This window comes from Rattus norvegicus, chromosome 6 (genome assembly GCF_036323735.1).
Source record: "Rattus norvegicus strain BN/NHsdMcwi chromosome 6, GRCr8, whole genome shotgun sequence".
Taxonomy (NCBI): Eukaryota; Metazoa; Chordata; class Mammalia; order Rodentia; family Muridae; genus Rattus; species Rattus norvegicus.
In genome coordinates this window covers 41748943-41771423 of record NC_086024.1, presented here as the reverse complement: position 1 = coordinate 41771423, position 22481 = coordinate 41748943, and the positions used below count along the sequence as shown (strand labels likewise).

The window sequence follows — 22481 nt, the reverse complement described above, 5'->3', positions numbered from 1 at the left end:
GCTGGCACATCACAGAGAATGCACAGTAAAACTTACTAAACTTGTGCTCACATGGTGGAGAGATGGAATGTACCATTATGGATTGCCAGATGTAAGTGTAAAAAAGCAGACATAAAATGTATATGTAAAATAACAGCTGTTGATGTATAAATGGAAACAGCTTTTTACAATTCTGTTTCAGAACAAAGGCAAATGAAGTGTCTCAAAATGTGTTAGTGGCTACAATGAAGGACAAAGGAATGGAAGGATGTGTGTGTGTGTGTGTATGTATGTATACAAAAGTGTGTGAAATATTAAAGATATGATCTTGGTGTGAATATGAGTGTCCATCATAAAACTCTTTCAACTTTGATATATATGAGTATATATATATATATATAATGAAGGGAGGATGAGTCTGCTGAATGGCTAGTATAATGGTCTTCTTGGGCCTAAAGGGATGTTACAGGTATTAAGTAACCATATCTGATGAAAAAATTAACAGTCATCCCAAGGGGGGGCCTCCACTCTCTTGCTGCCTCTCCTCCACCTCCATCAGACTCCTGATCATACAAGTAAGCTTCTTTTCCCTCACCCATCTTCCTTGCTCTCTGAGCCCTCTGAACCAAACAAAGCTGTCCTGAACAACCTGCCATCCCAGGAGGACCTCCATTCTCCTGCCACCTCTCTACCCACCTTCGCTGAAGCTAAGACTCTTAAATCATACAGAACTGCAGATCCAGAATGATACAGACTAAAAATACCTGTCAGAGGCCTGCCATATCAGGACTATCAAGGTTCACCCCCTCCCAATACATACTCCAATGAGAATATCCAGGGACCAAAATCAAGGGTTAAAGGCCCTTGGAAAAAAACACAATCAACAAGAGGCAGGGCAAAATGACACCTCCAAGGCACAGCTACCCCACCACAGCAAGCACTGGATATCCCAACACAACAGAAACACAAGAAAATGGCCTTAAATCCACTATTATAAAGATGAGAGAGGAAACAAATAAATCCCTTAAAGACATACAGGAAAACACAATTAAACAGGCAAAGGAAGTAAATAAAACTGTGCAAAACTTGAACGTGTAAATAGAAGCAATAAAGAAAACACAAACTGAGAAAATCCTGGAGATGGAAAACCTAGGGAAGAGAACAGGAACAACGATGCAAGCATCATCAACAGAGCCCAAGAGTTGGAAGAAGGAATCTCAGGCAAAAAAGACATAATAGAAAAAAAAATGACACATTAGTTGTAAGTGAAGGGTGTTGGGTGTACCTGGAAGAGAATGGGGGACAAGAGACATGAAGAAGGACGCCAAGAAAAGAGTCTGATCAAGGCGACAATTTTATTTTTCCCCAAGGCTGAATTTATACCATAACATGGGTAACAGAGGGAGGGGGGAAGTATGAAACATTTACGCAGGCCAAGGACACAGTATTGGTGTGGTCAGGGAATGACTGATGTTGACAGTATGCCAGAAAGGTCACAGGTTTGTCATATCTATTAGTCAGGAGGATGTTGGCTTTTCAGAAAGGTTACAGGTCATCACATTGGGTATCTTGACGTATCATATTATTATTCATTTTGACCACCAGATTTGTATTAGTCTTCTGCAGCTGGCTGGGGATTTTCCATGAACCCAGTCATACTTAATTCTAACCACAATTATAACATTAATAATGGAGGGTTTCAAGGGCACTGATCCCAACAATTAGTTAAAGAAAATGTTAAAGCTAAAAAATTTCTGACGTAAAACATGCAAGAAATCTGGGATAACATGAAGAGACCTAACCTAAGAATAATAGGAATAGAAGAAGAAGAGTGCCCAGAAAATATTCTCAGCAAAACCATGGGAGAAACTTTTCCTAACCTAAATAAAGAGATGCCTATAAACATACAAGAAGCTTATAGAATGCCAATTAGACTGTACTAGAGAAGAAAATCCTCCTGGCACATAATAATCAAAACACAAAATCAACAGAACAAAGAAAGAAAAATCTAAAAGCAGCAAAAGAAAAAGTCCAGGTAACATAAAAAGACAGACCTATCAGAATTATGCCTAAATTCTCAACAGAGACTCTAAAAGCTAGAAGGGCCTGGACAGATATCCTAAAACTTCTAAAAAAAAAAAACAACAGGTGCCAACTTAGACTATTATACCCAGTAAAACTATCAATCACATAGATGAAGTAAACAAGATATTTCAAGACAAATCCAAATTCAAACAATATCTATCCATAAATCTAACTCTACAGAAAATACTATAAGGAAAACTCCAGCACAGGGAGGATAACTAAACCCAAGAAAACACAGGCAATAAGTAACTCCATACTAGCAAAACAAGGAAAGCAAACACATGCACACATGCATGCGCAGACACACACACACACACACACACACACTAACACCAGCAACATCAAAATAAGAAGAAAAAACAATCACTGGCCATTAATATTTTTCAAAATCAATGGACTCAATTCTCCAATGAAAAGACACAGGCTAACAGAATGGATGTGAAAAGAGGATTCATTAACCTGCTGCATACAAGAAACACACCTCAGCCATAAAGATAGATATAACCTCAGAGTAAAGGGCTAGAAAAAAAGCTTTCCAAGCAAACAGACCCAAAAAATAAGATGGAACAGCCATTCTAATATCTAATAAAAATTAGACTTTCAACCAGAATTAATCAAAAGAGATAAGGAAAGACATTTCCTACTCATCAAAGGAAAAATCTACTGAGATGATATCTCAAGTTTGAACATGTGTGCCACAAACACAAGGGCACCCACATTTATAAAAGAAACATTGCTAAGCCTTAAATCACATATCAAAACCCACACAATAATAGTAGGAGACTTTATCACCCAACTCTCGCCAATTGACAGGATATCCAGACAAAAATGAAACAGAAAAATAACGAAATTAACAGACATTATGGATCAAATGAACCTAACAAACATTTGTAGAATATTTCACCCAAACACAAAAGATTATACCTTCTAGGTGGGCCAGTGATGCAATGGATACTGTGTCTGACTTCAGATAAGAATATACCCTCTTCTTAATACCTCATGGTACCTTCTCCAAAATTGACCATATAGTCAGTCACAAAGCAAGCCTCAAAGATACAAGGAAACTGAAATAACGCCTTGTATCTTACCAGACCACCATGGATTAAAGATGGACTTCAACAACAGAAACACTGGAAAGCCTAAATCCTCATGGAAATTGAACTCAATTTCAATTCTACTCAATGACCTCCGGGTCAGAGAAGAAATAAAGAAATTAAGGACTTTCTAGAATTCAATGAAAAGGAAGACATATCATACCCAAATTTATGCAACACAATGAAAGCGGACCAAGAGGAAAATTCATAGCACTAACTGCCTTCATAAAAAAATTAGAAAGTTCTCATATCAACCATTTAAAAGTACACCTGAAAGCTCTAAAAAAAGACTAATAAAGCACACCAAAGAGGAGTAGAAGGAAATAATCAAAATCGAGGCAGATAGAAACAGATAGAAACAAAGAAAACAATACAAAGAATTGAGGAAACCAAAAGCAGATCTTTTGAGAAAATCAACATGATAGAAAACCCCTTACCCAAATTAACCATGAGACAGAGAGATAATATCCAAAATAAACAAAACCAATAATGAACAAGGAGACATAACGACAGACACTGAAAAAAATTCAAAGAATCATTAGGTCTTAATTCAAAAAAGCAGTCATTAAAAGTCTCCAGAACAAAACAAAACAAAAAAACCCCAGATGGTTCTACCAGATTTTCAAAGAAGAGCTAATTTTGATACTCCTCAAACTATTCCACAAAATAGAAACAGAAGGAATACTGCAAAATTCATTCTATGAGGCCACAGTGACCCTAATTCCTAAACCACATAAAGACTCAACAAAGGAAGAGAATTTCAGACCTATTTCTCTTTTGACCATTGATGCAAAAATATTCAATAAAATACTTGAAAAACGAATCCAGGAACACATTAAAGACGTCATCCATCAAGAGCAAGTAGGCTTCATCCCAGGGATGCAGGGCTGGTTCAGCATATAAAAATCCAATTCACCATAAAGAAAAATCTCAAAGAGGGGGTCAGGGAAAAAAACTCAAAGAAAAAAATCACATGATTATCTTCTTAGATGCTGAAAAACCTTTGATAAAATCCAACACCCCTTATGTTAAAGGGATAAGAGAAATCAGAGATACAGGGCACATACCTAAATATAATCAAAGCAATATACAGTAAGACAATAGACAACTTCAACGTAAAAGGAGAGAAACTTAAAGCATTTCCACTAAAATCAGGGACAAGACAAGGCTGCCCACTGTCTATCTATAGCACTTGAAGTTCTAGCCAGAATGATAAAAGGAGATCAAGGGGAAAACTAATTGAAAAGGAAGAAGTCAAAGTATTGATGTTTGTGGATGATATGATAATATACATAAGCAACCCAAAAAAGTCTACCAGAGAACTCCTACACCTGATAAACATCATCAGAGTGGCTGGATACAAAATTAACTCAAAGAAATAAGTAGTCCTCCTTTATAGAAACAATAAACGGGCTGAGAAAGAAATTAGGAAAACAACACCCTTCACAATAGCCTCAAATAATATAAAATACCTCATGGAAAGGTAGGATTAACATAGTAAAAATGTCTATCTTACCAAAAGCAATCTACAAATTCAATACAATCCCCATCGAAATTCTAACACAATTTTATAGGCCTTGAAAGAGCAATTTTTGACTTTATATAGAAAGACCAAAAAAAAAAAAACAGGAAAGACAAAACAATCCTGAACAATAAGAAAACATCAGGAAGAATCACCATCCCTGACTTCAAGCTACACTACAGAGCAATATTGATTAAAAACTACATGGTATTGGTACAGAGACAGGCAGGTTGATCAATGGAGTGGAATAGGAGACCCAGAAATAATCCCACACACCTGTGGACATTTGATTTTTGATAAAGCCAAAAAAACATACAATGGAAAAATGAAATCATCCTCAACAAATAGCTCTGGTCTAACTGGACCTTGTAGAAGAATGAAAATAGATCCATGCTTATCACCCTGAACAAAACTCAAGTTCAACTGAATCAAGGACCTCACTGTAAAACCAGATACACTGAATCTAATAGAAAAGAAAGTGGGAAATACCCTTGAAAGCATTGGTACTGGTGTACCAATACCTGTACAGAATACCAGTGGCTCGGGCTGTTTGAACAATAATTGATAAATGGGACCTCCTGTAACAGCAAACCTTTTGAAAGGCAAAGGACACTATCAATAGGACAAATTGGCAGCTCACAGATTGAGAAAGGAACATCACCAGCCATTCATATAACCGAGGGCTAGTATACAAATTTTACAAAGAACTCAAGAAGTTAGACACCAACAACCCCCCCAAAAAAGCAATTAAAAATGGGGTACAGAGCTAAACAGAGGATCCTGAACAGAGGAATCTCAAATGGCTGAGGGAAATGCAAATCAAAACAACTATGAGGTTCATTCTTACACTGGTCAGAATTGCCAAGACAAAACAAAACAAAAGTCCACCGGCTCAGAGGAGAAGGAATTGGGGTGAGGGGGAAGGATTGTGAGAGGCAGTGAGCGGGATACAAAGTAAATAAATAAGAAAATAAATTTAAATTAAGAAAAGAAAGAAAAAACAAAAAGGCAATCATTTATTTGCTACAAAAGAAAAAAATAAAGCATACATGCCCCCCAAAACATGAACCGGAATATTGGAAATAACAAAAAGACTCACAGACGGAAACATGGAGACAAAATGTGGAGCAGAGACTGAAGGAAAGGACATCCAGACACTGCCCCACCTGGGGGATCCATCCCACACGCAGTCACCAAACCTAGACATTACTGCGAATTGCCAAGAAGTGCTTGCTAACAGGAGCCTGATGTAGCTGTCCCCTGAGAGGCTCTGCCAGAGCCTGACAAATACAGAGACGGATACTCACAGCCAATCATTGGACTGAGAAAAGAGTCCCCAATACAGGAGTTAGAGAAAGGACTAAAGAAGCAGAAGGGGTTTGCAACCCCACAAGAAGAACAACAATATCAACCAACCAGAACCCCCAGAACACCCAACAGACTAAACCACCATCCCAAGAGGACACAGTAATGGACCTATGGTTCCAGCTGCCTTTGTAGCAGAGGATGGCCTTGTCTAGGAGGAGAGGCCTTTGGCCCTCACAAGGCTTGACACCCCAGTGTAGGGGAATGTGAGGGCAGGGAGGTGGGAGGGAGTGCGTGGGTGGGTGAGGGAGCACCCCTCATGGAGTCAGGGGGTGGAGGATGGGATGGAGGGTTTCTGGAAGGGAACCCAGGAAAGGCAATAACATTTAAAATGTAAATTTTTTAAAATCCCATAAAAGAAAAAAAAAGAAGAAAGTGTATCGATTTTATCAGGCTGTGACAGAAGGCACTAATATAAAGAGAGATAAAGTAAAACATCTTTTGGAATTTTGACAGAGAGCATTAAATCTTTAAGCTTGCAATCTCTCAAAAACAAACAAAACTTTCAAAACTCAAAATAAATATGCAAAAAATAACACAAACACACACAATGGCAAAACTAAAAGCCCACAACCAACAGAGTTCATTTTCTTTTAATCACCTACAAGGCTCTCTTGGAGTGCGTGTGTGGGTCATATAACCACTGAGGCACCACTGGAGTAAACTGACTTTCCTTTTGCCAACAGATCTGGTGCTGACTGTAAGCAGATTCTTGGAAGAGGTCTTTTTTTCTTCCTTCCTTCCTTCCTTCCTTCCTTCCTTTCTCCCTTCCTTCCTTCCTTCCTTCCTTCCTTCCTTCCTTCCTTCCTTTATTTCTTGATAAGCAGGGCTTCTACACTGTTGCAGAACAAGTCTACCTGCTCATTCATTCATTTTTAAAGTTCCAGTTTCATTTCTGTATTTTAGTTTCTACTCTAGCTATTTGTGGCAATGTTTTAAAATGTACTGTCAGACAGCTTGCAGGAAAGGAGACTCACTAAACCTAGCAGAGAAAAACAGCTGGCTTCTCAAGCTTTACCACAAACATCTATACAGCTCCCAGACACAGACCAAACAAACTAACAGTGACTCCAAAAGAAGATGGTTGACAGAATCCAAAAGGAATGAACTTGTCAGTATGCACCAGCCACTCTAAAGCTCCCCGGAAGCACTTGATAGGGGATTTTATGAATGACAGAGTGTCCCATGTCCCCAACAGGGTACAGAGTCAGTGAAATGACAGCGCTTCCCATTACAAGGGCTGTCAGTTGCGTCCACACATGTGGGGATACCTAGGGAGACAAAAACAAAAAAAAACAACACACACACACACACACACACACACACACACACCAGAAACTCAGAAATTCAAAGGGCAATTATAAAAGCAAGTAGCATTTTTTGTGGGTTGGATGGTTTGTTTTGCTGTTTAAGGCAAGGTCTTATGATGTAGCCCTTGCTTGCCTGGAACTCATTACATAGACCAGGTTGGCCTGTAACTCACGGAACTCTGCATGCCTCTGCTTCCCAAGTGCTGGGATTAAAGCAGTGCACTACTTTTAGCCCAGAGTAGCTTTTTAATCTCTATATGCTAAACCTGAAAGTATACCTTGAACAAATTGTATAATCATGTATAATTATGGCTAACTTGAGTCTAGCAAATAGGACGTTAATGTAACCATATGGCCACTTCCGGAGAGTTATGCTTTCGAACCCATAGGCAAAGAAAGGAGTTACTGTGCGCTGGTTAGTGATTTTTCCTGACTACCAAGCGGAAATAGGACTAATGTTCTGAGATGGAATTAAGATCATCCCCTTGAAACTGGGCTGGGTTGACCGTAATAATTGTCATGATTAACACGATCATGGGGGATTGCCTCTACTTAACTTCTAAAGTTCAGTTCAAAAGGCCACGTGGTGGATACATTTGCATCATCTACTTTGGGAACAAAAGCCTGGTCCGAGTGCAATGCTACAATGAACCACAGCCCCAGCAGGAGTTCATGAACATGAACGTGAACACCAGCTATGGGATGTATTGGCTGAGTCTTGTCGTGAGTCTAGCCCAGGCTTGGAGTCTTTCAGTAGAGCTGCTAGACATTGTGGAACAAAGGTGACACAGCCATGTTATTCCTGACTGCCTTCTTCACCCACAGAGTCCATGCACAAAAAAATAAATGTGTTAAGCCAGGCTGGGTCATTTACGATGCAGCCGTAGTAACTGGAACATTGCTACTTAGGGCTGCACTTGCATCGGCCCTTGCAAATCCCATTCTTACTGTTGCAGCATAGGGATACAGCAATGTGGATTTCTATATTCAGAATTATTCCTGCTAGATATTTTGAAGTATTGGTGACCGTCCTATCTATTATATATCCTCCCCCCATTTTAAATATAAGCAAGTTGTCTTATTTCGGTCTGCTAAGTGACCACAAGCTAACAACACACAGGTAATGTGATCACAGTCACGGGTACATAGAAGGTGCAGGGGACAAGGCTTTGAGGATGGAGAAAGCAAGGCAGTTTCTGTGGGCTGGTATAAAATGGCTTTTCTCTACAAGAAAAGGGAGATGTGGGCAGATTCTGGGGGTGCTAGGACTTAAGATGTTTGTCAGGTACACATTCTGTTCTTAAGTACCCAGAGCCTCCAGGCCATGTTCTCCTGCTCAGACTCCAAGTGGAGCACACTTCCCCTGGAGTCATCAGCACCACCCATAGGGGCTGATGAGCCTGAAGGATGGCGGGCCAGCTAGGCAGGCCACAGGCATAGAGGAGAGAGAGCCGAAGTTCTCCCTGCCTGCCAGTCAGCACCGACTCATAAATAATAGTCCTGCCAGGCTCACTTATGAGATGGACAGTTAGTGAGATCTCTTTTTTTCTGCTTTACAGTCCCTCTGCAACAGCTCCAGGCTGCCCTTTGTCTCCCTCCCTCCATATATCTGGAGTGAAGGACTTTATGGCCACTTCTTCAGGGGATACAGAGTTATACATCTCTGGATTTATGAGTGTTTGCCAGGCCCCCTCTGGTCCCTGTACCATGAGGTGAATGCCGGGGCAGGGAGAATAATGTTGCATTCTAATAGATCTGGGCCAGTTTCTGACAGCTTATTTTGACAAAAGCATAAAATTCAATGATTGTTGCTCAGCTCGGAAGCTGCAGAAAATACGGAAGGTTTTTTTTTTTTAAAGAAAGGAAAAAGAAAGAGAAGGTTTAAATGCAGCCTACTCCATATCCACCTTGCTGAGTCAGGAGAAGTATGAAGAGCATGGAAAGGTGAGCCAACAGATTTAATGACAGCAGAAGCAGCAAGATTTACTCCAGAGGATGTCCTGAATAGGACTCTTTCCAAGATGGAAGGATTACTGCTTGCAATGGAGCACAGCAAGGAGTCTGCCAGGGAAGTAGGTGTTTGTGAAGGCCCAGGAGGAGTTTTTATTTGGCAATTATACCAATTGTTTGCATAGTCTCCTTCCACACTAAACAAGCCTGTGGACCAAATAAGAGATTGCAAGATTGACCGCGTGCAACTGTGGCACCTTTGCCACAAAAGATACCACTCAGCTTTGCTATCTAGGGAGGACTGCTTTGGTGCGGAGGCAGGGAAAGGTGACAACACTCCTAGAATGACGTCACACAAGGACTTCTGCAAACAAGCAGCACAGTCATGTGACTGAATGCCTCTTTAAAGTTGATCTCCAGGTCCAGTCAGGCCATTGGATGGATGATTGTGATCCTCACCAGTGACAGTCCCTGAGAGCAGGATCGAAGCAGAACTGTCCAACGAAGCTGGTCCTGATTCCCTGTCCCACAGAGACTGAGCAATGACAGACACATATTGTTTTAAGTGACTCTATTCAGAGACGATTTGTTTTGAGGCAATAAATAACTAGTGGAGGTCCATAAGGTAAAACGTAGCTTGGATTCTGTGGGACAGAAACACCAAAATGAAAAGAGGTGCTCATTCTCTTGTATGAGAGACTATACAGTCATAATTTTGGGCTAGCATGATGCTCCATGGTACCTGGAACTCAGACTATGTCTCTCCTATTGTAGTGAATACTTCACGCAAGGCTCCCTTGACATGGTGCAATGTAGCCATCGTATCCTATTTCCAGCTAACAAGAAGGAAGAATCATGTGTCACCTTCCTTAATGGTATTTTCCAGAACTCTCACACGACGCTACTGTTTAGACATCACTGCTGTTATACATCTATTCTAGATGAATATGGCCATGTCTAGGTACTGGAAGTAGTGGGCTGAAAAAGCAGTCTTTATTGTGGGTAGGCTTGCTTATAGATAAAAGTCCAAATTATAGAGAAATAAGAAATAAACATTGGAGCAACAGATTCTTTGCAAGGAGATATCTTAGTTGAATCTGAAGGACAATTAAGAGAATGCCAAGCAAATGGGTGTTATAATGGGAAGATATTTATTAATATGTCAGCGAGTTATGGAAGATAATTTTACTGTAAGTGGCTATAGACTCTTTGCTATTACAAAGAGAGGTAAAAAATATATTTATGTCCCTGCTCCAAGAATAAAGGTTGGTTGTATGACCAGTAGAATTTGTTAGAAGTGACATTATATAGGCTCAATAGATATGCACCCTGTGTTGCAGTAACAAATGTTGGTGGAACCCAGTTAGGAAGTAGTAAGCCTTTCATCTATGGTATTAATCCTGTGGAAAGAGGGTCCCAGCTAGCCACATTCACAGAACAAAGGCTACAAAATATCATGTTGAGGTACGGTCCACAAGAATGGTCCTCTTATACCTCCCAGGATACCAAGGAACCATCGAAAGGCAACTGCATGAAGGGTCTGAGGAATGTTGCATAGAAGAGAAGAAATACACAGCCAAAGCCCTCCCCCATTTTGACCTAGAGAATTGTTATCTAAGAAACTGGTTGTTATATGAAGCCATTAAGTTTTGGGTGGTTGTAACACTGTTTAGACATCAAGAACTAGAAACAAAGGCTATTCTAGGTGTGGGGAATGGCGTGCATAGGAAAATATACAGTGCTACAAGACAATCTGTTGTGTGCAATGGATTCTGCACAGTCTGATGGGCCGAAAAGTAAAATTTATGGAAGTCAGTGGCAGGTCATAAGTCAGGAAGAGGCTAGAAGTGGAAGGTCTGCTGTATGCCAATCTCACACACATAGACTCAAGAGCCTCATCTATCAAGACCTGTATGAAGGGGAGAAGGCTGAGGGAAGGTCAAGGTTCAATATGAAGAGAAAGGACTAACACATGTGTCTGAGGGCCATTTTCGTGGGCAGAGTTTAAGGAGGAGAAGATTACTCTTGTGAAATGACAGGTGGGTTTGTATCAGGTACTGTGAATAGGGACTAGGGGAGTGTGTACGGGAGACATTTTCTGCTGGGTTTGTTTTAGGTTAAAACACTATCTTCTCTTGCTGTTTCCTTCTTGCCTAAATCTTCAGGATCTTGGCAGATTGTTTTCAATTCCAAGAAAGAGCTGAGAATAGGAGTTGGTGAGAAAATTAATAAATTTTAAAAGGAAACACCGTCTTGGTTCATACTTCCCAGGCTGGGTTCGGAGTCACAGCTCCCATAAGATGTGACACATTTCCTTTTTGGTTTTTTTGTTTGTTTGTTTTTGTTTTTGGTCTTGCTTTTTATTTTAGTTATAAAGAACGGACCAAATATTTAAGGATCATTTCACAGCTCAAGCTACATTTCAGCTTCTCCTTGGATTCACAATAGATTGCTTTTGCATCCTCACTGGTCCACAAATATTCATGTAGAGACTAGAGGCGGATGTCAGGTGTTTTCCTCTATCTCTTCCAAGATGATGATGGTGGTGGTGGTGGTGGCGGTGGTGAGGAAGAGGAGGAGGAGGAGGAGGAAGAGGAAGAGGAGGAGGAGGAGGAGGAGGAGGGGAGGAGGAGGAAATATAAGGTCTTCATTTGAACTAAGAGACCGCTGACTTGGCTAGACTGTTCTTATTCAGTCCTGCTTAAGGTGCCTGGAATAGAAACACTCTGATGAGACAGAGGGTGTCTCTGTCTTTGGAATGAGACTGATTAAACAGGCATGCATAGAAACCGCAATGTCACCTGGAGTCTTATGGATAAAGGAGAAAAATCCTGAGGCCCTGGTGCCTGCAGAGGAAGAACGCATATCCCAGAAACAGATTTCAGTCAGCCAGTTCTGAAGACTTGTCAGACTATCTAGCTAGAGAAACTGGAGCTGAAACAACGGTGAGAGCAAGACCAGACCTTGGTAAGAACTGCTTAGTTCTATATGGCCCTCTATTTGAACAGGGATCTCATGTGAGGACACCAAAGATGGCTTTGAAGAGAACATCGTAAGACTACTTTATTGTTCTTCCCAATGTGCCCATATTGAACCTTGCCTTTCTTTTCACCTTTCATATTACTTGTATGTTTGATTGCCCTTACTGAGGACCAGTGGCCAATACTAGCTGGTTAGGGCTGCCAAACTCCTCTAACAACTTTGATAACAAAGGCTGATTCTTTCCCTCAAAGAGCAAATCTCGGCAAATCTTCCACTGCTGTTCTACAAGTGTGACTCTTCACTAGTGAACTCTCCTCTGGCTTTTTGAGGGTTTATCTGATGAATCACTCAGCCTCTGTGGGGAATTCATTGAAACCATTCCCTTGATGTTTGCTTCCCAGGGGCTCAATTGGCCTCTGTTGGGAAAATTCATGTTTCTTCCACAGTCATCAGGAATGCAGTTTGTCCCAGCAGCCTTCTCTTCCCTTTGGTCCTACTGCAAGACTCTGAGATCAATGTTTCTCTGAATGGACCCCTAGGTATCGCCTTTTCCTTCGAGAGAGACATCACAACAGGATATCAACAACTCGGTTTTAGAAAAATATTTTCATGTGCCTATGACAGTACTTTTCTGTTAAGACAACTTAAGGAAGAGAGAGTTGTTTTTGGCTTGTGTCCAGATGGCTAAGAGTCCATGATAGAGGGGTGGAGGCATAGCAGCAAGCGGCAGGCATGGCAGCAAGAACAGGCAGTGGAGAGCTCCCATCTTGAACTGCAAGCAGAAAGCAGAAAGAAGGGCAAGCTGTACAACGCTTTTAATCTCAATACCATATGCTCAGGAAGGTATAGCACCTGAATGCCGCCCAGGCAGTGCCACCAACTGGAAACGACATGTCCAAACACCCTCACCAGTGGGCATATATCTCATCCATACCACCACACCTCTTAATACTTTTGTGGATATACGGTGAGTGGTAGCTAGCGCAAATGCCAAGGTTGAGATTCTACTTCGGCAAATGGCACAATGTGTGATTAGGTACTTTGAATCATGGTGTATGCTCACAACTGCTGTACTATATAACTCTCAAGATTATCATTGGTCAGGGCTGTAGAACAGACTCAGGAGCTGAACTATGACCCTGAAAAACCCCTGTATAGCATATTTAAAGGATGAAAACAAGAAGCAAAGGAGGGCAGGGTGGGCTATAGCATTGTCCAATTACATTTTGACATAAGGGGTTGAGCAAGAGAGTTTCTGCCAATCAGAAGTAGGTTTCTAAGTCTGGGAACATGAACTTAGTCTGACCCTGCTAGAAAGATAGAGAAGTTGTTCTTGAGATGTCAGGTTCTCACAGGTTCCTTGAGGTGTCTGGAGGCAGATAACTATTTCCTTGTAATAGAAGATGTGCAGCTATTGGGAAGTCCCCAGCTTGCCTTGGGCCTAGGACCTTGAATTTAATTTCTCTCTATGATTAAATAGAGTCTAAAGGTGAAATGGTAGTACTTAAAATAAGTTTCTTTTGCTTAGTCCCAACAGTGGGAAGCTGCAGGCCTATATGGATTATCCTTTTCCTTTGGAGCTTCAAGTGAACACTGTTACATGTAATAATGATAATTAGAACAACGTATCCATTGTTGCTCTGTGTAATAGAACAGTAAATATAAGAGCTTCTAAAAGCTTTGTGTCAGGTCCCAACAAAACCTGGGACAAATGGCTAATTGTGGTGCCTGCTAGCCTATCAAATCTCGAAATTACCTCTAGGCTCACTTAGCACCTGCGTCTCCTCTCTGATATTCTCAACCCCCTACCCTCCCACCTCTTACCCCAAACCTTTCCAGTCCAGGGACTTTTCTTCCCTTCCTCCAGCTTCAATTTTCTGCCATTTTAGCTATATGCTCTCCTGGTTCTTCTTCCTCTCTTAGTTCTCATGGTTCTCTTGGTCTCTTTTGCTGTCTTGGTATTCTTGGTTCTTTAGATCCCCTTTTCTCTCCCTGCTCTGGACTTTTCCAGATGCTTCTGGCTGTATTCCCAAGATGAATGAACTCGGGCTCAGAGAAGTTCTATGATTTTAAGATCCCATAACTAGCCTGGGGCAGGGCTAGAATTCAAACTCATGATATCTGACTCTCAAATTTGTGCTTCTATCCCTAAGTTGCCTAAAGGTTTCCTGTTTCTCCCCAATTTCTGGGACAGGCTTCAGAGAGCACAGAATGGTCCCCGGAGTTAGATAGATCCCAGATTGTCATTAAGTATCTATGGCATTACATTAGATTTATTAACATACCCAAATCTTAGATGTACATCTGATGACTCCAACACACCCCTTACATGGTATGGAGAAGAACCATAATTTCTGTACTGACCCAGCTCTCTAAAAGGAGGAGGTACTTAAAATAGCTTGCACGTCACTCCTGAAATTTCCATGCTACGTTAAACATGGTTGAAGGAAAGGAAACATACACCACTAACTTTTCCAATAAAAATATTTAACAGGTCCTATGGGTTACAGGCACTCTCTAGGTTGGCTTGGCAATAAATTCAGTATATTCTTAAGTCATTTCCAAACTGCTTGGCTCTGTTCATCCTTGTAAGATTGAAGTCAGAAGACACAGTTTTATTCTCAGGACAGCCTGGCCCATTGTTTGAGAATCATGGCTTCCTCATGAGGAAAAATGATCTCAGTAGCACACGACTTCCTCCTGGGTACATCCTAACTCTGAAGATGGCTAATAATGACCAGGCCTGGCTATTAAAGAAAGCAAAGTCCACTGACACTGAGTGAACAACCCGCAGGATCTTTTCGTCCTCGGAACCTTTCTACTGGTTCTGCATCCCCGCCCGGAATTGGAAAACCGAAGGCCACGGGCCGGAAGCGCGCGTCTCCGTGGCCCCGGCGTGTCTGGAAGGAGGGATCGACCGGGCCGGCAGCGGAGGAGTGCGGGAAGATGGCGGCCTTCTCCGGTGCGTGGTGGGAAGCTGAAGGGTTACGAGCAACTCGCCTCGACCCACGGGGAGCGGGTGGAATGTTCTGTTGTGTCAGTGGGTTCGGTGGGGTGGCGGGCGACCGAAGAGCTATCGCCCTCCGGGAATCTGTGCTGTGGGGCAGGGGCGGCCGGTTTAGGCCGGGCTTTTTCCCGCGGGCTTGCCCGGGAATCTTCGCTAAGCAGCTTTTCCTTCCACCTTTTTGCCTTCGTCTTTTCCACTGTGCATACTCACCTGCACGACTCACCCGTGGCATCTGCACTCGCGGAGTCCGGTCTTCTGCCTCTTTGACGTGGCAGTGGCTATTTGAGAACCCTTCTCTGCCTCTGATCCTGGCCAGGATGAGCAGCCGCTGAGCGTGGGGGAAGGGGACATTTGGGGCAAAGATGATATTGTCCTGTTTGGATTTATCCCCCCAGGCCTTTCCAAACAATAAAGCCACCACTAATAAAAATGGTCATCATTCGTTAAGCTGTACACTTCAAGAGTTAATATTGAATGTCAAAGCTAAAAAATTAAATAATTTTTTCCTCATGAACAATCATTTTTGAGAATTAGTTACTGGCTTTGTGATACCAAATAGAATTTGGGATGGGGTACTGAACCTACCAGTTGATAGTTCTCGTTTTCTCAATTAACCTCTTTATGCATCCACAATTTGGAAAGTTCCAATCAGCCTTGAATATACTAAATATGACTTACCTCTCAATATATACAAACATATGCATATATGTGTATATGTACATACATATGTACACGTGTACATATGTATAAATAAACAGATTAGATATATTATCTTTTCATCTTGTTATCTATTTAAACAACAATATTATATTATTGTTGACTGTTTCCTTTTTCTCCTATAAGAATATCAGGAATTCCAAATCTCATGCTAAAGGAGAAACCATTTCTGTTAAAGTTGCTTCTAAGAGGAATTCTCTCACTTAACACAATTTTAGCCCCAGGATCTGTCAGGAGATTGTAGGTCATTGTTTTATAGGCACATGTTTTTTTGGGAGAAATGCCCAAATGTCAGGACAAGACAATATTCTGATGTGAACAAAAGTAGAGTTAAAGAATTTGAACATGTATCTATTTCCCCTTAAAAAGGTTAACTGTTGGTCCCCGTATCAGCAATGAAGGTGTCCTGCAATAAAGGCTGTTGACAAGGAAAAAAAAAAAAAAAAAAGGTTAACTGTTAAACTTTGAAAGACAAGTTTTCTGTAGAAAATATACCTAGCACATGACCAGGACATAGCCTAAACTTTGCCAAGCAATCCCTGGTTGCTATTTGTAACAGTCTTGTAAGCAGCTTGCAATATTCTGTGTGTTGCATAGTTAAGACCATCTTTTTTTTTTTAAACATTTCTATCTATATTTCTGTGTCAGGGGGACAGGGGTCTTTCTAAGCAGAGATCAGGTTAACTTGATGGAGTTAGTCCTCTCCTACCTCGTGGGACCAGGGACTTGGTGGGTCTTCAGGTTTGGTGGCAAGTGCCCCAGAGCCACTGAGCCTGGCCCATTGCTCCCCCTTTTTCCAGTAGTTTTCATTCTAGGAGACAGACTATAACTACTTAACAGGTGTAGTACTTAGGCCAGTCAATCTTGTTGTTCATCTTTATGGCTTAATTAGTTTATCTGTGGAAGGGAAGGTTTAGTATCTACTTATGACTGAGTTCACTTGAATGATAAAATGACAAAACACTCAGGCACTTCCTATGCTGTCCGTTTATAACTAGCCTTTATGCAAAATGGTTTAAATAAATAGTGTGGCTCATGCCTTTAATCCCAGCACTCAGATCTCTGAGTTTGAGGCAGCCTGGCCTACAGATCGAATTCCAGATCGAATTTCCAGCCAGGGGAAACCCTGTCTGAAAAAGAAAGAGAGAGAGAGAGAGAGAGAGAGAGACAGAGAGAGACAGAGAGACAGACAGACAGACAGACAGACAGACACCAAAAGGACATAGCAAATCTTCACCTGACAATTTTTATTGTTCAGGTTTTCTATACTGGCACGAAACCACCCTCCCCCAATTCAGTTAACTAGAATTTGTTTTTAATGTTAAAAATAAAAACTATTTCTCAACCTTAGAGAAACAAATTCTTCCTTAAAACAATGTCTGTTACTGTGAAAACACTTCACACTCCTTGGGCTATGCAAAGCAGAGAAGGCCGAGCGGCTGTATGAGCTTAGCAAGAAAAACCCAATGTCAAGGTTGAGTATAGTAATCGATTCGGAAGCACATGGCCGGAAGTTATCTATTTCCTATATTTGGAAGTTTCTGATTTATTTAAGCTTTTTTAGTTTTTTATTGAAATATAGTATTTGTGTATAGTTACGGTGTACAGTATGAATCTTTGGGCCTCAAGTGTGCTTCATGATAGTCAATTTAGGGTAAATATCATGGTCATTGCCTTAAACTTATCTCTCTAGTGAGGAAATGTAAAAACCTCTCGAATAGTCTGAGACATACAGTGACTTATTAGCAAAAGTTTATTTATGGCTGCTATAACTGTGTGGGCTGTGTGTTTCCCTCAGATCCTAGAGGCTATAGACTAGCCAGGATATAGAACTGCTACATTATCACCCAGAAAACAGTGGGGATGCAGGTCTAGGAACCCAACTGTCAGATTTTTGCTCCGTTCTTTAAGAGCTAAACGAGCAGCAGTGGCTACCATGTGCTTATAACACTGTGCCAGGAGTGCCACTGTATTACCTCCCCTTTTCCTGTACCCCCACAGGTAGGTGTGACAAGTCCCATTTTCTGCAAAGAAAACAGATAGTTTTGTCCCAAGGTCTTCTATAAACAAAACCTTGGAGTGAACTTAAATCTGTTTCCAAAAGTCAGCACTCCATTAGTACAATATAAGAGCAAAACTTCAAAACGTTTCCCCAGTTCTATGAAAGCAGCTTTCAGAGAATATGATTTATTAATAGGTTTGATTATTAAAATGACTTTTTTTTTCCAGAAATGGGTGTTATGCCCGAGATTGCACAAGCCGTGGAGGAGATGGATTGGCTGTAAGTATAGAGAACTCAAGTGCAATTGTGAAAATATCTTTCCTAACGTGAATGGTAATTTTTATCCAATATATTTCTGTCTGGCTTAGGAAATGAAATTCGGTTCATGCTGATTCTTTAGATCATAGATTGTTTCCTTTGAACTTTTATTTCTAGCTGGAAGAAAAAGGTTGTATTGCCGCATACGGTTTGTTTTGTTTTAGCTTGTTTTATAATTAGTCTAGATGATTTTCTATTTTTAACTAACTATAGTTTTTCACATGTGATTCTTTTAGTCTACCCACTGATATCCAGGCAGAATCTATCCCATTGATCCTAGGAGGAGGTGATGTACTTATGGTACGTTTACATTTAATATGTGGTTGGGGAAAACATGTTCTGGAGCTGTGTGTGACGCTTAAGAATGGAATTGTTTTAACAAATTAATTTCATTCATTCATTAGCTTTGATAGCACATGCACTATGGTCAGTATATTCTGTAGAAGCTGTGGGGATAGACTTGGAGTGACTTTTTAGTTTTTACTGCAGGAGAATGGTGGGTGATAGCATAAAGTATATATACCTGGGATGGTGGGATAACCTGCTGTACAATGGGAAAAATACATTGAATCAGATTGGATTCTTTCTCAGATAGTTTGTGCATTTGCTGGCAGTGGTAGATATGGAAGGTTATTAGGTAGATAAAGGTTAGAATTATGGTTTTACGAATACCAATTGTATAGCCAATTGTAGTATGGTTCGTGTAGAGTTAGATACTTTTTTTTTTAATTTTGTAATTATATAGAAAACTTAGTGTATATTTAACCCAGTTTAGTGGCGAGTTCTTTAGCCTTTGCCTTTTCCAGCTTGGCAATGCGAGCCACAGACTTAGGACCTAGGATGTTGCCTCCCCAAATCTTATCATATCTGTCATAATTTGTCCTAATAGCTTCCACCAGCTTAGCCAGAGCACCTTTGTCTTCTGCAAGTTAACCTGTGTGAAGGCAACAGTGGTGCATGTCTTCCTGTGGACCAGCACCCCAGCCTAGCCTTTCCCTTGATGATGCAGTAGGGCATCCCCATCTTTCGACAAAGGGTAGGCAAGAAAACCACCAGCTCAGTGAGGTCTACATCATGGGTAATCACCACCAGTTGAGCTTTCTTGTTCTCCACCAAGGTGGTGACTGCATTGATCCCTGCTCGGAGGACAGGCGGTCTCTTAGTTGGGATGTCCTCTTTGCCAGCAGCTTTCTATTCAGCACAGGCCAGCAGCCTTTGCTTCTTCTCCTGCTTTGTCTCTGGCCTGTACTTGTGGGCAAGCTTAAGCAGCTGAGTCGCTGTCTGCCTGTCCACGGCCTGGGGGAACTGGCTAATGGCAGGAGGTACTGTGAGCCGCTTATAGAGGATGGCTCTTTGCCGCTGCAGCCTGATGTAGTGGGGCCATTTGACAAAGCATGTTAGTTCTCTTCTGGGCTGGATGTCCTGCCTAATGCCAAAGTTCTTGGGCCTTTTTTCAAACAAAGGATTGACCATCTTTTTGGCCTCCTGTTTCTTGTTGATGGCAGGGGCTGGGGCCACCTTCTTCCCCTTGGCTTTCTTTCCTTTGTGCATCTTGCTCAGCTGGAGGAGACAGAAAGAAGAGGAATTGTGGGTGATAAGTAAATGGCCGTGGAGATCATGAGAGCCGAGTTAGATACTTTTAAGACACACTAATAATTAGATTAAAATGATGAGGGCTTCACTTGGGCAGTAGTAATGGGAAAGAAAAGGAGGATACGTGCTTCCTGAATTGGGAGACGTGACAAGATAGACCTGTGAGCTATCTTGAAAGTTAGCTAGTCAAGTATTAAAAGATTTCTACAAGCATTATGCTAACTTTGATCTCTTTAATTCACAATTTGAACTATAATTAATTTCCCTCCTATTTAGGCTGCAGAAACGGGAAGTGGAAAAACTGGTGTAAGTAATATATTTAAATTTTATTAAAATCTGAATTTTAAAGTATATTTGAACAGTAGCTTTTATTTTGAAATAATTAAAACATTCTCCTCTACTATGTAAGAAATGGTAGTTTACCATTATCTAGTTAGGGTTACTATTGTAATGAAACATCATGACCAAAAGCAACTTGGGAAGGAAAAGGAAAGACATGTCCTAAATCGCTGTCCACTGAGGGAAGCCAGTGTAGGAACTCAAACTGGTGGGATCCTGGAGGCAGGAGGTGATACAGAGGTCACAGAGTATTGCATGCAGGCTTCCTCCCTGTGGCTTTCACAGACTGCTTTTCTTTTTTTATTAACAGCACCCAGGACCATCAGCTTGGGTGGTACAATGGGCTGGGCCCTCTCATAACACTAAAAAATGCCCTATCTGTTCCCTCCCCTCAGTGACTTCAGCTTATTTCAAGTTGACATAAAACTAGCCAGCACAACCATTGAGAGTATAGATCTCTTGTTGGCAAACTGTGAAGGTTTATAAAGAGTATGCTTTTAGGAATATTGTTTTAAGAGATCTTACAAGAGGAGCCACATTCTGTAATGTTTACAGGCATTTCAGAATCCTCCTAAAATAAAAAGATTGCACCTAGAAGATGCATCCACTTTTGGCCTAGCCTTGAGGTAGTCTGACTTGTAGTATTTCCTGCTTTGTGTTCATTTTGAAGGTCCTCATTGTTTACATTCCAGCTGGCTTCTGTCAACTCTGGACTATATGATTATTATTTAGGTTTAGGTAAATGAAATGGGAGCAACTATCTGGATAATTTATAATGTGCATGCATAGCGTTAGCCTTATCCTGCCTAATATCACTCTCTGATGACTAACACAGGAAATGTTCCTTTGACAGGCATTTAGTATTCCAGTTATCCAGATAGTGTATGAGACTCTGAAAGACCAACAGGAAGGAAAGAAAGGGAAAGCAACTATTAAAACTGGTGCTTCTGGTAATATTTATATTGATATTTTCTTTTTATAAATTAGTCATTGTCTTGGTTTGCAAGTTTGAGTTTGGGGTATGCATTTTCTTGCCCAGGTATGCAGCACAGCAGTATAGCATTGTGTCCTGAAACACAGAAAACAAGTGACATTGGAATTAATGAACTGTCCACCCTAAAATACAAATAATGCTTCTCATGAGAAAAAGTATGATTGGAATTGACCTATAGTTGTTTCTGTGCCTTAAGCATACATAACTAAGGATGAATTGGTACATCGTGCAAAAGTGGGATTTGCCTTCCTTACATGGAGGTCTCTTTTTATTGGGCTCTGATCCTAATAATCCATAATAACCATTATTATGAATAAGCTCTCATTCATTCCTTATCTTTAAGCTATGATTTTTTTCCTTACTCGGTTTCTGAATTTTATTCATCATCTTTGTTTCTGTCACACTTCTAATAAAATGTATTATGTGTTTTGAAATAACTTGTTTTATTACAAAGCAGAATTGAGATAAAATAGCAGGTTTCAGTTGCATGAATTTGCTGTATCAATGTTTTTTCCTATATGAAAGTAATAGTGACACAGGATAGACTAACTTAGTAAGTGGTTGATGGACAAAGAATGTTGTTGGCCTAGTTTCAGAGAGTTTAGGAACTTTCGATAGCTATATGCCATCATTGATGAGAAATGATGCTAGAAAAGAATGCTTCTGAGATGATAGCTAAGGAGGAGGAGGATAGGTCTAAAAGTCATGTCTGATGAGAACACAGAAGCTAGATTGATAAACCTAAAGAATAGGGATAGCTGGTGACCAAAGAAATGTGGGGAGCAGGACACAGTTTACACATAATCTGCAGGGTTTCGTAACTTCAGGATTTGCTAATGTTTTGTATGAGCTAAGAAGGGAGAATCCTAAGGAACGTATTTCTCCATTCTTCATATTTAAACTGAGTAGATAGCTCTTCATCATGCATGATCTAGAAAGGACTTTTGCCTTGGACAGGAAAATGGGATAAAATGCCCGCAGTTACTGTAAATTTTTATTATTCATGGACTATTAAGATATTTGAGAAAAGGAAAAATGCTAATCCCATAAAAACAAGAAGAGAAACATGTGACTTGAGAATTTCATATAGAGGACTGGGTGATGAGGTCATTTATTTCCCTTATGATTAGTTCCCCTAAGTGTTATCAGTGACAAAGATCAGTGTCCTATATACAAAGTGCTCTGAAGCAGGGAAGGGGCTAGGTCTTACTCCCAAATGGGTTA

General features: G+C 40.7%; 1 protein-coding gene and 1 pseudogene across 1 annotated transcript in view; one reads left to right on the top strand and one right to left on the bottom strand.

Moving 5' to 3' along the window:
• Positions 1 to 15187: 15187 nt before the first annotated feature.
• The window catches only part of Ddx1 (DEAD-box helicase 1), a 30872-nt gene continuing 23578 nt past the window's right edge, over positions 15188 to 22481 (top strand). The window contains exons 1-5 of the mRNA NM_053414.1: positions 15188 to 15249; positions 18241 to 18292; positions 18568 to 18631; positions 20201 to 20230; positions 21117 to 21213. Of these exons, the coding sequence (NP_445866.1) occupies positions 15234 to 15249; positions 18241 to 18292; positions 18568 to 18631; positions 20201 to 20230; positions 21117 to 21213 (259 nt within the window). The 5' untranslated portion in view covers positions 15188 to 15233. The remainder of the gene's footprint in view (positions 15250 to 18240; positions 18293 to 18567; positions 18632 to 20200; positions 20231 to 21116; positions 21214 to 22481) is intronic.
• Positions 18810 to 19888, bottom strand: LOC134479115 (large ribosomal subunit protein eL8-like; annotated as a pseudogene).